Source organism: Cherax quadricarinatus, chromosome 32, assembly GCF_038502225.1.
Source record: "Cherax quadricarinatus isolate ZL_2023a chromosome 32, ASM3850222v1, whole genome shotgun sequence".
NCBI classification, from domain to species: Eukaryota; Metazoa; Arthropoda; class Malacostraca; order Decapoda; family Parastacidae; genus Cherax; species Cherax quadricarinatus.
Genome location: NC_091323.1, coordinates 27569021 through 27583844, shown reverse-complemented (window position 1 = coordinate 27583844; position 14824 = coordinate 27569021). Strand labels below are relative to the sequence as shown.

Sequence of the window (14824 nt, the reverse complement as noted above, 5' to 3'; positions counted from 1 at the left end):
ATATCCAAAATTTATGAAATAGGTAATGATTTAAAATACCCAAGAAATGTAATTGATAAATCTTTTAAAGTTGCTAGAAATACATTTTACAATCCAAAAAGGGACAACCAACCTTATTCAACTAAAAATATGTTGGTTCTCCCTTACCATGAAAACTTGGTTGATATGCCTTCTCTTCTTAAGACTTTTAATATTAAAGTTGTATTCAAAAATCTTGATACAGTAAAAAAACTTTTGATAAAGAATTCCCCCCAAAATGCTGATGGATGTGTCTATAAGATTCCTTGTAAAATTTGCGATAAAGTTTATTACGGTCAAACTGGTAAAAATCTCGAACTAAGATTAAAACAACATAAATATAGCATTAGAACTGGACAAGATTCCAATGCTCTATTTATTCATGTAAGAGATTTTAACCATCCAATTGATTTTCAAAAAGTTGAGAAAGTAGTATCAAGCAAGTCCATGGTCGACAGGAATATAATTGAATCTTGTTTCATAAAAAGCAGTTTTGACAATAATATGAATATTTCCTTTGGTTTATATAAATTAGATCCATTTATAATTAATAGAATTTGGGAAGAATTTAATAATACACTGGACAAATAATTTTTAAATTTTCTTGGGTAGAATAGTTTGTGGGGTGAGTTGTGCAAAGGACCTATCCAAGTTGGGTCGGCGCGCGTCAGGTGTTTAACCGTTGTGGGATCTGATAGTGAGGTGCTGGCCAGACCCCTTATATAGCTTCCTTGGATGCTTTACTTTCATAGTTCCTTGATAATGTGAGTAGTCACGAAAGCGCTTGGAATTTCTCTATTCTTTCAGAGTGGTTGTTTTGCATATTCTGAAATCACCTGTTTACTGTGATCTTATTGCATATATATATATATATATATATATATATATATATATATATATATATATATATATATATATATATATATATATATATATATATATATACATATATATATACATATATATATATATATATATATATATATATATACATATATATATATATATATATATATATACATATATATATATACATATATATATATATATATATATACATATATATATACATATATACATATATATATACATATATATATATATATATATATATATATATATATACATTATATATATGTATATATATATATATATACATATACATATATATATAAATATAAATATAAATATAAATAAAAGCTTCAGTTCTGTCGCACTGAAAACTACCTTTTTTCCTTTTTTTCATGAGAATCCTGATTGCTCAGAACTAAGCCCATTCTGGAGTTAAAATACAGTATCTGTATTTCAGAAGGAATCCATGCAGCAGTGATGAGCTTCATGTAGTTCAAGCTCTATATATAATAGTTTGTGTTCTCATATTTCATTCCATTTTACTCTTTTTGTAATAGGAATATTAAATTTTATGATGAGGGACCAAACTGCTTTACTATATTTGAATGTGGATGAGTTACATTTCTTGGGGTCTTTACGAATCCAGAATTGGCAAATGCCACAAAGTTTTTTCTCCATAATAAGTTTTGGATTTGGGCTCATTTTGGGTTTTAGAAGGCATCTCTGTCTTGAATTATTACTCAACTCTCATTAATATTTACACTCATGAGAAAATATTTTTTGACTATATAATTTCGCTTCTTTAAGTGTCGTTATTATTTCCATAATTTATCTGTTACTGATCAGGGGCTCCTGATGAAGCTGGTCGACGAGCATTATGTTGGAAGCTGCTGCTTCATTACCTTCCCCTCGATACCAGCCAGTGGAATGACACACTTAACAAAAAGAGAGCACAGTATCGCCATTTTGTGGGTTAGTGTAGTATACATATTGATATTCTACCTGTTTGTAGCTAAACTGTTTTTTGTGTATTTATCTTGTACTTGTGCACATGCTGGGTATATATATATGATATTGCGATTTATGCATTCTCAGTTTGGTGAACCGTAAAGTATTTTACTGTTCCAGAGGAGATGGTAGTTGAACCAGCTCGACTGAGTAAGAACGGCAGCGGAAACAACCATGTAGATGACCATCCCCTTAATCCTAACCCAGATTCTCCATGGGGATCTTACTTCAAAGACAATGAAGTTCTAGCACAGATTGATAAGGATGTCAGGTGTGTGCTGCACAGTAGCAGTATTTAGGTTTTGAAACATTTTCTAATGATAAAAAATTATAAACACTCATCATAAGTCATTGTTCTCTTACATTTTCAACTTTGATGTATCAAGCTTAGAAATATAATTTTCTCCTCTTCTTGAAAATGGTGTTTATGATTTTCACCAGAAACATTGAAAAACAGTTTGACACTAAGGCAAAAGCATGTGTTTTTGAATAAATTGAGTATGCTGATTTTGAACTTGAAATCAGAATTAGCTCAACATGTAAGGATTCTTAGTTTACAGAACAAATTGAAAATCAATTTTCACATGTGTTGAGTATTGCTCATTGCAATTAAACAGCATGCAGTCATAATTGGGCATTGAGCATTGTGCTTGATATTTTAAAAATGTCTTTTTTATAATTAAAACTCCAGGTGTACTGAGTCAATTCCCATCAGATTTGGAATCACAATACCTTAGTTAATAAAAGTCATTTATTTCATAAGCAGAGGAAAAGTTATTTTTTGTCATGTATGTCATATGTCTCACTAACTTTGTTAAGAAGATTGCCCTCTGTAATAATGTTTACAAGTGTTCTGGCAGGAGCTGGGTTAGCAAGAGTTTTATCTTTTATGGATAGGTAGAGAAGGAATTGACTGATTACTATCAACAGTAATGGCAAGTGGGATGATGCCTCTTAGCAGTTTGATTTTTATTTATATTAAGTGTTTATTAGGGGAGGCCTTGTGATATATGAATGCATTACCAAGAGTAGATGGGATGATATGGGAAGTAGGGTTTCTAAGTACTGTACATAAATTTTAGTCTCTGCCGGTTGAAGATGTATTTAGACATACTGTATCTTGGGTAGTTTGTTGATGTGAGGCTTGGTCCTTCATAACAATTTGGACATTTTAATGAAGTTCCTGCGTGTAATACATTATGTAGGGATTTTGAGCATTTGTTGTGCTTTCATGGTCTTGTCTTTGCATCTGGGCGTGTAGTAACAAAACATGTTGAATTTGTTGTTTAGCATGTGTTGTTTATATGGGCCCACATGGTAGAGGAGCCCTCAGATTTATTCCCTGTATTGAAGAGTAATTAGAATGTTGTTTTAGTGCAATGTCTTTGTTATACAGCACTTCATTAATCCTTTTGAAACAGGTTTATTTATTACTGTATTTACCAAGAATATTGCATTACTACCTCTCCCAAAGTGGTAAATTTTAGAATTTTATTGTAGTTGCAGAGCTAATCACTAGCCATGGCTAGGGTTAATTCTTTTTCTTTCAAAGCTCCAGCCATATCCCACCGAGACAGGGTGTCCCAAAAATAAAAACGAAAGTTTCTCTTTATGAATTTAGTAATGTATACTGGGAAAGGGGGTTACTAGCCCCATGCTCCTGGCATTTTAGTCACCTCTTACGGCATGCATGGCTTACGAAGGAAGAATTTGTTCCACTTCCCCATGGAGATAAGAGGAAATAAACAAAAACAAGAACCGGTAAGAATAAAGAAACCCCAGAAGGGTGTGTGTATAGTGTGACCCAAGTGTTAGTAGAAGAAGCAAGATGTACCTGAAATCTTGCGTGTTTATGAGACAGAAAAGACACCAGCAATCTTATGTAAAACATTTACAAGCTTCTGTTATACAATCACTTGGCAGGACGGTAGTACCTCCCTGGGCAGTTGCTGTCTATCTGTCTGTCAGCCTACTACCTAGGTTAGGGTTAATTGTTAGCAAAATATTGTAAGAATTGCACAGAATCAAGGGATCATCACCAACATCTGCAGTGTAAACAACATAAATGAACACACAGTACATACAATGCCATCTGTGGCCACCAGGTAAACTATTTTGATAAAATAAGTAGGCACATAACTTTTATCCAAACTAAAAGAGGTGATGGATGATCTGTTGCCAGTAAATTGGTGTTATACCTACATTTTGAAGTTTATATAAATTTTATTGAAAATAGAATAGAGTTTAGTGGCAGAGTAAGAAAAACATTAAGTCTGAATCAAAACCTAGTCTATAAGGGATAGTAAATCTGAGGATGCATTTTAGTTTTATTTGGATGTTGCATTCCAGTATGTGGTTATATTTCATAGATGTAATTTATTATAATTTTATCTTGAAAATAGCACTCTCTTGCAGACGGTTGTGTCCAGATATAATGTTCTTTCAGCGTGGAACAGAATTCCCTTGCAAGTTGATAGTGGATGATCCTGAAGTGGAGAGACTTCACCGTCGAGTCACCCATTCCTCCTTATCTGCCTCCTCAGTCACAAGAAAAGGACTAGGTATTACAAAGGTATGAGTCATTTTAGATAAAAACTCTAAAGGATTTTTTTTTTTTTGCCTTAAGATAGTTGTTCTAATCCATCTTGTATTTATTTATGTTTTTCTTAAAGAAGTCAGTGATGTGCTTTATGTGTTCCATAAAACACCTATTGAATATTCTGCAGGATAGCACATGAGTTCTTCCTATGTGTTAATATTCTCGAGGATGATTAAATCAAGGCTTCTTTTGTGTTACATAGTTCACTGTGTTCTTGTTCTTATTAAACTGGGAGCATACTTTAACATATTTTTTTTTTTTTAGCATGGAACAAGCTGCTCTTCAGATCTGACATTCAATATTGACTTTAACACAGTGCTGGCTCTATTAAAGATTGACTTTCACTATACAAGGAAATGAGTGAGCTACTCAAGTCCCAATATGACTCGGTTTTTAGCAAGCCGCTAACAAGACTGAGAGTCGAAGATCAAAATGAATTTTTTATGAGAGAGCCACAGAATTTGGTTAACACAAGCCTATCCGATGTTATCCTGATGCCAAATGACTTCGAACAGGCGATAAATGACATGCCCATGCACTCTGCCCCAGGGCCAGACTCGTGTAACTCCGTGCTCATCAAGAACTGCAAGAAGCCCCTATCATGAGCCTTTTCCATCCTATGGAGAGGGAGCATGGACACGGGGGTCGTCCCACATTTACTAAAAGCAACAGACATAGCCCCACTCCACAAAGGGGGCAGTAAAGCAACAACAAAGAACTACAGACCGATAGCACTAACATCCCATATCATAAAAATCTTTGAAAGGGTCCTAAGAAGCAAGATCACAACCCATCTAGAAACCCATCAGTTACACAACCCAGGGCAACATGGGTTTAGAACAGGTCGCTCCTGTCTGTCTCAACTATTGGATCACTACGACAAGGTCCTAGATGCACTAGAAGACAAAAAGAATGCAGATGTAATATATACAGACTTGGCAAAAGCCTTCGACAAGTGTGATCATGGCGTAATAACGCACAAAATGCGTGCTAAAGGAATAACAGGAAAAGTTGGTCGATGGATCTATAATTTCCTCACTAACAGAACACAGAGAGTAGTCGTCAACAGAGTAAAGTCTGAGGCAGCTACGGTGAAAAGCTCTGTTCCACAAGGCACAGTACTCGCTCCCATCTTGTTCCTCATCCTCATATCCGACATAGACAAGGATGTCAGCCACAGCACCGTGTCTTCCTTTGCAGATGACACCTGAATCTGCATGACAGTGTCTTCCATTGCAGACACTGCAAGGCTCCAGGCGGACATCAACCAAATCTTTCAGTGGGCTGCAGAAAACAATATGAAGTTCAACTACATTCATCTACAATGAGAAATTTCAATTACTCAGATATGGTAAACACGAGGAAATTAAATCTTCATCAGAGTACAAAACAAATTCTGGCCACAAAATAGAGCGAAACACCAACGTCAAAGACCTGGGAGTGATCATGTCGGAGGATCTCACCTTCAAGGACCATAACATTGTATCAATCGCATCTGCTAGAAAAATGACAGGATGGATAATGAGAACCTTCAAAACTAGGGAGGCCAAGCCCATGATGACACTCTTCAGGTCACTTGTTCTATCTAGGCTGGAATATTGCTGCACACTAACAGCACCTTTCAAGACAGGTGAAATTGCTGACCTAGAAAATGTACAGAGAACCTTCACGGCGCGCATAATGGAGATAAAACACCTCAATTACTGGGAGCGCTTGAGGTTCCTAAACCTGTATTCCCTGGAACGCAGGCGGGAGAGATACATGATTATATACACCTGGAAGATCCTAGAGGGACTAGTACCGAACTTGCACACGAAAATCACTCACTACGAAAGCAAAAGACTTGGCAGACGATGCAACATCCCCCCAATGAAAACCAGGGGTGTCACTAGCACGTTAAGAGACCATACAATAAGTGTCAGGGGCCCAAGACTGTTCAACTGCCTCCCAGCATACATAAGGGGAATTACCAACAGACCCCTGGCAGTCTTCAAGCTGGCACTGGACAAGCACCTAAAGTCGGTTCCTGACCAGCCGGGCTGTGGCTCGTATGTTGGTTTGCATGCAGCCAGCAGTAACAGCCTGGTTGATCAGGCTCTGATCCACCAGGAGGCCTGGTCACAGACTGGGCCGCGGGGGCGTTGACCCCCGGAACTCTCTCCAGGTAAACTCCAGGTAATACAGTGGACCCTCGACTAACGCTATTAATCCGTTTCTGAGAGCTCATCGTTAGTCAAAATTATCGTTAGTCAAGTTAATTTTCCCCATAAGAAATAATGGAAATCAAATTAATCCGTGTAGGACACCCCAAAGTATGAAAAAAAAATTGTTTTTACCACATGAAATATTAATTTTAATACACACAAACTGAAGAAGACATGCGCAGTTACATGACACTTACCTTTATTGAAGATCTGGTGATGATTGATGGGATGGGAGGAGGGGAGAGTGTTGATGGTCTTAGTGTTTAGAAGGGGAATCCCCTTCCATTAGGACTTGAGGTGGCAAGTCCTTTTCCGGGGTTACTTCCCTTCCCCTTAAATCTCTCAAACCAACCTTTGCTGGCCTTAAATTCACTCACATCACCACTAGTTGCTGGCATTTTTTTAATTAAATCATCATGCAACTTCCTAGCCTTTTCACATATGATCGCTTGAGAGATGCTATCTCCTGCTATCTGTTTTTCGTTTATCCACACCAATAACAGTCTCTCAACATCTTCGAGTACTTGCGATCTCAGTTTCGAAAACATAGTTGCACCTTTGGCAAGAACAGCATCCTTGATTGCCGTTTTCTTACCCACAATAGTAGCGATGGTTGATTGGGGTTTTGTGTACAACCTGGCCAGCTCGGAGACACGCACTCCACTTTCATACTTAGCAATGATCTCTTTCTTCATATCCATAGTAATTCTCACCCTTTTTGCTGTAGGGTTGGCACTAGAAGCTTTCTTGGGGCCCATGGTGACTTATTTTGCAGGTGCAATCACTAAAAAGGCTGTGATAATATGAAATGTTCTAATTGTATGCTTGGAAGCGACCGCGGTGGCTGGCTGGCTGGCTTGTAAACACTGGCCAGAAGTGGACGCGTCTCAGACGGAACGAATAGTGTTGGTCGAGTTTTTTAGCACTAGTCGAGGCAAAATTTTTGCGTTAAAATGTATCACTAGTCGGATTTATCGTTAATCGATGCCATCGTTGGTCGAGGGTCCACTGTACAGTGGTACCTCGGTATACGTCCGCTTTGGAATAAGTCCAACATGGTATACGTCCTGTTTGGATGTGAAAATTTTTGATTGGTATGTGACCTTTGTTTGGAATATGACTTGCATGCTAGAACTTGTATGGGTCAAAATGAGTCACGACATCGCGTGTTATCCTTGTTTACCTCTCTCGAGAGACAAAGCCACGACTGCCCACTAGTGTCAGTATGCCCGTTGCTACCATTCATTGAACAACCTGCTCTGTAACTCTGTGAATTTTCATGTGATTTTCATTAACTTTCTTAGAACCAATAGTTCTAAGAAAGTTAATGAGAGGAGCTGCAGGAACTTAAGAAGGAGGAGCACAAGACTAAGATGGATGCACTCTCTTCAGGCTCAGAAGAGGAGATAGAGGAAGCCCCTTCTTCATTAATAAAGGAAATATTTGTCAAATGGATGAACATCAAAAACTTTGCAGAGAAGTACCACTGCAACAAGGCCCAAACAAGCCATAACAGACATTGTCTGGAATGACCAGACATTGTCACATTTTCGAAACATCCCAAGGAGAAGACAGAAGCAAAGTTCTTTGGAGAGATTTTTAGTAAAAGTCAAACCTGGTGAGCTTCAACCAGGTCCATGTAGGGAAAAGAGACTGACAAGAGAAAGGGACTCTCCTTCCAAACAATAACATTTCCTCCTCCTCCCTTCTCAGCACTATCCTAGTGGGCACTCGACTCTCTTCAGCAAAGTAAAGTGAGGTTAAATTTTATTTATTTTATCTATTTCTTTTGTATTTATGTATTTTAGTATTAAGCAGTGTTTAAATTATTTTGTTGTCCATTAAAAATTAGGGTGGATTTATACAAGTGAAAAAGCAAATATTTTTGGCAAAAATTCAGAGTTTGATTTGAGAGAGATAAGAGATAAGATAAGATTTTGTTCGGATTTTTAACCCCGGAGGGTTAGCCACCCAGGATAACCCAAGAAAGTCAGGGCGTCATCGAGGACTGTCTAACTTATTTCCATTGGGGTCCTTAATCTTGTCCCCCAGGATGCGACCCACACCAGTCGACTAACACCCAGGTACCTATTTGCTGCTAGGTGAACAGGACAATAGGTGTAAGGAAACGTGTCGGAATTTCCACCCGCCGGGAATCAAACCCGGGCCCTCAGTGTGTGAAGCGGGAGCTTTAGCCACCAGATGTTAGGCAAATCTCTAGTACAGTATATTGTACTGGTATATAGTATGAAGAAAGGCTGAAAGCATTAGATACACTATCCTTAGCTGTTAAAAGGAGAAGAGGAGAAATCTTTCTTCTTTCAACAAACTGGCCATATCCCACTGAGGCAGGGTGGCCCAAAAAGAAAAACAAAAGTTTCTCTTTTTAAATTTAGTAATTTGTACAAGAGAAGGGGTTACTAACCTCTTGCTCCCGACATTTTAGTCGCCTCTTACAACACGCATGGCTTACGTAGGAAGAATTCTGTTCCACTTCCCCATGGAGATAAGAGGAAATAAACAAATACAAGAACTAAAAAGAAAATAGCAGAAAACCCAGAGGGGTGTGTGTGTATATATATGCTTGTATGTGTAGTGTGACCTAAGTGTAAGTAGAAGTAGCAAGACATACCTGAAATCTTACATGTTTATGAGACAGAAAAAAGGACACCAGTAATCCTACCATCATGTAAAACAGTTACAGGCTTTCATTTCACACTTGCTTGGCAGGACGGTAGTACCCCCCTGGGTGGTTGCTGTCTACCAACCTACTACCTACAAGAGGAGAAATAATTACATTTAAGAGTGGAAGGATACAAAAAATACACAAAGATGATCAGCAGGAAAAACAAGAAGACATAGTTCTAAACTGTTGCCAGAAGGGTGCAAAAAGGTTCTTCAGAGTTGACACACTGCTCCTGTAACTACAAATATTGTAGGTAAAATATCACTGTATAGGTATGAATGTTTTTGTTCCTCATAGATTTTTAATTTATCATTTTTTTTTTTCAACAAGTTGGCCATCTCCCACTGAGGCAGGGGGACCCAAAAAGAAAGAAAAAATCCCCAAAAAGAAAATACTTTCATCATCATTCAACACTTTCACCTCACTCACACATAATCACTGTTTGTGCAGAGGTGCCCAGATACAACAGTTTAGAAGCATATATAAAGATATATAACATATCCCTCGAAACTGCCAGTATCCCAAACCCCTCCTTTAAAGTGCAGGCATTGTACTTCCCATTTCCAGTACTCAAGTCCGGGTATATAAAAATAACAGGTTTCCCTGAATCCCTTCACTAAATATTACCCTGCTCACACTCCAACAGCTCGTCAGGTTCCAAAAAACATTTGTCTCCATTCACTCCTATCTAACATGCTCATGCACATTTGCTGGAAGTCCAAGCCCCTCGCCCACAAAACCTCCTTTACCCCCTCCCTCCAACCTTTTTGAGGACGACCCTTACCTCGCCTTCCTTTCCCCTACAGATTTTTACGCTCTCCATGCCATTGTACTTTGATCCATTCTCACTAAATGACCAAACCACCTTAGCAACACCTCTTCAGCCCTCTGACTAATACTTTTATTAACTCCACACCTTCTCCTAATTTCCACACTCCAAATTCTCTGCATAATATTTACACCACACATTGCCCTTAGACGAGACATCTCCACAGCCTCCAAGCACCTCCTCGCTGCAGCATTTACAACCCAAGCTTCACACCCATATAAGAGAGTTGGTACCACTATACTTTCATACATTCCCTTCTTTGCCTCCATAATGTTTTTTTTTGTCTCCACATATACCTCAATGCACCACTCACCTTTTTTCCTTCATCAATTCTAAGATTAACCTCATCCTTCATAAACCCATCCGCCGACACGTCAACTCCCAAATAGTATCTGAAAATATTCACTACTTCCATACTCCCTCTCTCCGATGTGATATCCAATTTTTCTTTATCTAAATCATTGGATACACTCATCACCTTACTCTTATCTATGCTCACTTTCAAGTTTCTACCTTTACACACCCTCCCAAACTCATCTACTAACCTTTGCAACTTTTCTTTAGAATCTCCCATAAGCACAGTATCATCAGCAAAAAGTAACTGTGTCAACTCCCATTTTGTATTTGATTCCCCATAATTTAATCCCACCCCTGTCCCCAACACCCTAGGATTTACTTCTTTTACAACCCCATCTATAAATATATTAAACAACCATGGTGACATTACACATCCCTGTTTAAGGCCTACTTTTACTGAGAAGTAATCTCCCTCTCTTCTACACCCCGTAACCTGAGCCTCGCTATCCTCATAAAAACTCTTCACAGCATTTAGTAACTTACTACCTATTCCATATACTTGCAACATCTGCCACATTGCTCCCCTATTCACTCTTTTTTTTTTTTTTTTTTTTTTTACCAACAAGTCGGCCGTCTCCCACCGAGGCAGGGTGACCCAAAAAGAAAGAAAATCCCCAAAAAGAAAATACTTTCATCATCATTCAACACTTTCACCTCACTCACACATAATCACTGTTTTTGCAGAGGTGCTCAGAACACAGCAGTTTAGAAGCATATACGTGTAAAGATACACAACCTATCCCTCCAAACTGCTAATATCCCAAAACCCCTCCTTTAGAGTGCAGGCATTGTACTTCCCATTTCCAGGACTCAAGTCCGGCTATATAAAAATAACCGGTTTCCCTGATTCCTTCACTAAATATTACCCTGCTCACACTCCAACAGATCGTGTGGTCCCAAATACCATTCGTCTCCATTCACTCCTATCGAACACGCTCATGCACGCCTGCTGGAAGTCCAAGCCCCTCGCCCACAAAACCTCCCTTACCCCTTCCTTCCAACCTTTTTGAGGACGACCCCTACCCCGCCTTCCTTCTCCTACAGATTTAAATGCTCTCCATATCATTCTACTTTGATCCATTCTCTCTAAATGACCAAACCACCTCAACAACCCCTCTTCAGCCCTCTGACTAATACTTTTATTATCATATCATATTATCATATGCCTTTTCTAAATCCATAAATATAATGAAAACTTCCTTACCTTTATCCAAATACTATTCACATATATGCTTCAATGTAAACACTTGATCTACACATCCCCTACCCACTCTAAAGCCTCCTTGCTCATAAGAACATAAGAAAGAAGGAACACTGCAACAGACCTACTGACCCATGCAGAGCAGGTCCATGTCCCCCCCCCCCCCCCCCCGGATTAGACCAATGACCCACCCCCCGGATTATCCCAATGACCCACCCAGTCTGGTCATCCCCACTCAAGGATGGAGCACTGTACCAGACCCAGCAGCACAAGCTAGTCAGGTCCAACTCACAGCCACCCACACCCACTCATGTATTTATCTAATCTATTTTTAAAACTACATAACGTTTTAAACTCAATAACTGTACTCGGGAGCTTGTTCCACTCATCCACAACTCTATTACCAAGCCAGTACTTTCCTATATCCTTCCTGAATCTGAATTTTTCCAACTTGAAACCATTGCTGCGAGTCCTGTCTTGGCTGGAAATTTTCAGCACACTATTTACATCCCCTTTATTTATTTCTGTTTTCCATTTATACACCTCGATCATATCCCCCCTAATTCTACGCCTTTCGAGAGAGTGCAGATTCAGGGCCTTCAGTCTATCCTCATAAGGAAGATTTCTGATACATGGGATCATCTTTGTTATCCTCCTTTGTACGTTTTCCAGAGCATTTATATCCATTCTGTAATACGGTGACCAGAACTGAGCAGCATAGTCTAAATGAGGCCTAACCAAGGATATATAGAGTTGAAGAACAACCTGAGGACTTACATTATTTATACATGTACTTCTAGATATGAAGCCAAGAATTCTGTTAGCTTTATTGCGAACACTAATGCACTGTTTTCTTGGTTTTAGGTTACTGCTAACCAGAACCCCTAAATCCTTTTCGCAGTCGGTAGTATTAAGATCTACATTATTTAGTTTATATGTGGCATGGTTATTTAACTGTCCAACATTTAGAACTTTGCATTTGTCAATATTAAACTGCATCTGCCACTTCTCCGACCATTGCATCAGTCTATTCAAATCATCCTGGAGTGCTCTAATGTCCTCATTAGAATGAATTGGACAGCCTATTTTGGTGTCATCAGCAAATTTGCTTATGTCACTATTTATTCCCTCATCTATGTTGTTTATGTAAATTGTGAACAACAACGGGCCCAACACTGACCCCTGAGGAACACCGCTTGTGACGTGCCACCATTCTGATTTCTCCCCATTTATGCAAACACTCTGCTGTCTATTTGTCAGCCATGCCTCTACCCAGGAAAAAATTTTTCCTCCTATTCCGTGTGCCCTAAGTTTCCTCAATAGCCTCTGGTGTGGAACTCTATCGAAAGCCTTACTGAAGTCCATATACACAATATCATATTCATTTCCATGATCTACCTCCTCAAACACCTTAGTGAAAAAAGTCAGTAAATTCGTAAGACAGGAACACCCCTTTGTAAAACCGTGTTGAGAATCATTAATCAATCTGTGCCTGTCAAGATGGCTACGAATTGCTTCGGCAATTATTGATTCCATAAATTTTCCCACTATGGAGGTAAGGCTTATTGGTCTATAGTTCGAAGCCAAGGACCTGTCACCTGCCTTGTAAATAGGTATTACATTTGCCATTTTCCACTTATCAGGCACTTTGCCAGTTTGTAGTGATATGTTAAAAAGATTAGCCAAAGGCATGCTAAGTTCCTCTTTACATTCCTTTAACACCCTTGCAAACAGTTCATCAGTCCTGGGGATTTATTAGGCTTTAGTTTCTCTATTTGTCTGAGGACCATATCACTAGTTACCGCAATCGTACATAGTTTATTATCATCCTATTCTACGTAAACTATTATTTCAGGAATATCGCTAGTATTTTCCTGGGTGAAAACTGAGAGGAAGTAGGTATTTAGAATTTCACACATATCCTTATCACTGTCAGTGATCTGACCAGAGTTACTCTTAAGTGGGCCAATCTTGTCCCTAATCTTACTTCTGTATACCTGAAAGAACCCTTTTGGGTTAGTCTTTGAATCCCTTGCGACCTTAGCCTCATAATCTCTTTTTGCTTTTCTTATTCCTTTCTTTATTTCTCTCTTTAATTGAATATATTGATTTCTTAACTGCCCATCCCCTCTTTTGATGCGCCTATATATGCCTCTCTTTTGACCAGTGAGATGTTTTAATCTATTGTTCATCCATTTGGGATCATTTTTGTTAGATCTAATTTCCCTACTCGGAACAAAAGTTGTCTGGGCAGCTAGAACTATGCTCTGAAAAACGTCATATTGGCAACCAAGATCACCTACCTGACCCATAGTTAGGACATCCCAATTTAGCCCACCCAAGTAATTTTTCAGTCCCATGAAGTCGGCCAAGCGAAAATCTGGGACAGAGATTTGATTGCAGTTATCTGGGTAATTCCATGATATATTGAAACTAAGTGATTTGTGATCACTTTCCCCAAGCTCATCATTAACCTCAAGATTATTAATTAGTGAATCTTTGTTGGCAAGAACCAAGTCAAGCAGATTGTTTCCTCTAGTTGGTTCTGTCACAACCTGTTCTAAAAAGCAATCCTGAACCCTATCAAGAAAGTCACTAGACTCAAGATTTCCTGTCATATTGTTCCAATCAATTTGTCTAAAGTTAAAATCTCCCATTATAACAACATTTTCATATCTAGATGCCTTATGAATTTCGTCCCATAACAGCTTACTGCACTCCCTATCAAGGTTTGGGGGCCTATAAATCACACCCAAAATTAATTTGTCACGACCCTCGAGAAACTGAAGCCAAACCGATTCTGTGTTCAATGTTTCTAATCTTATATCATGTCTAAGACAACAATTTAAATTTTCACTGACATACATCGCCACACCACCACCCTTCCTGTTGACCCTATCAGTGTGGAATAGTTTATAACTCTGTATGTTGCATTCAGAAGGCATTTCTCTATCTTTCAGGTTGAACCAGGTCTCTGTTATACCAATAATATCTATATTACCTACACTTGCAAGTAATTTTAGCTCATCTATCTTATTTCTTAGACTCCTACTATTTGTATAGTAAACCT

The 14824-nt window shown here is 38.5% G+C and overlaps 1 protein-coding gene across 1 annotated transcript in view; it reads left to right on the top strand.

Annotated features, from left to right (window-relative positions):
- The window catches only part of LOC128690273 (TBC1 domain family member 13), a 72576-nt gene that overhangs the window by 17500 nt on the left and 40252 nt on the right, over positions 1-14824 (top strand). Inside the window, exons 3-5 of the mRNA XM_053778877.2 lie at positions 1717-1842; positions 1999-2149; positions 4294-4450. Coding sequence (XP_053634852.1) covers positions 1717-1842; positions 1999-2149; positions 4294-4450 — 434 coding nt within the window. The remainder of the gene's footprint in view (positions 1-1716; positions 1843-1998; positions 2150-4293; positions 4451-14824) is intronic.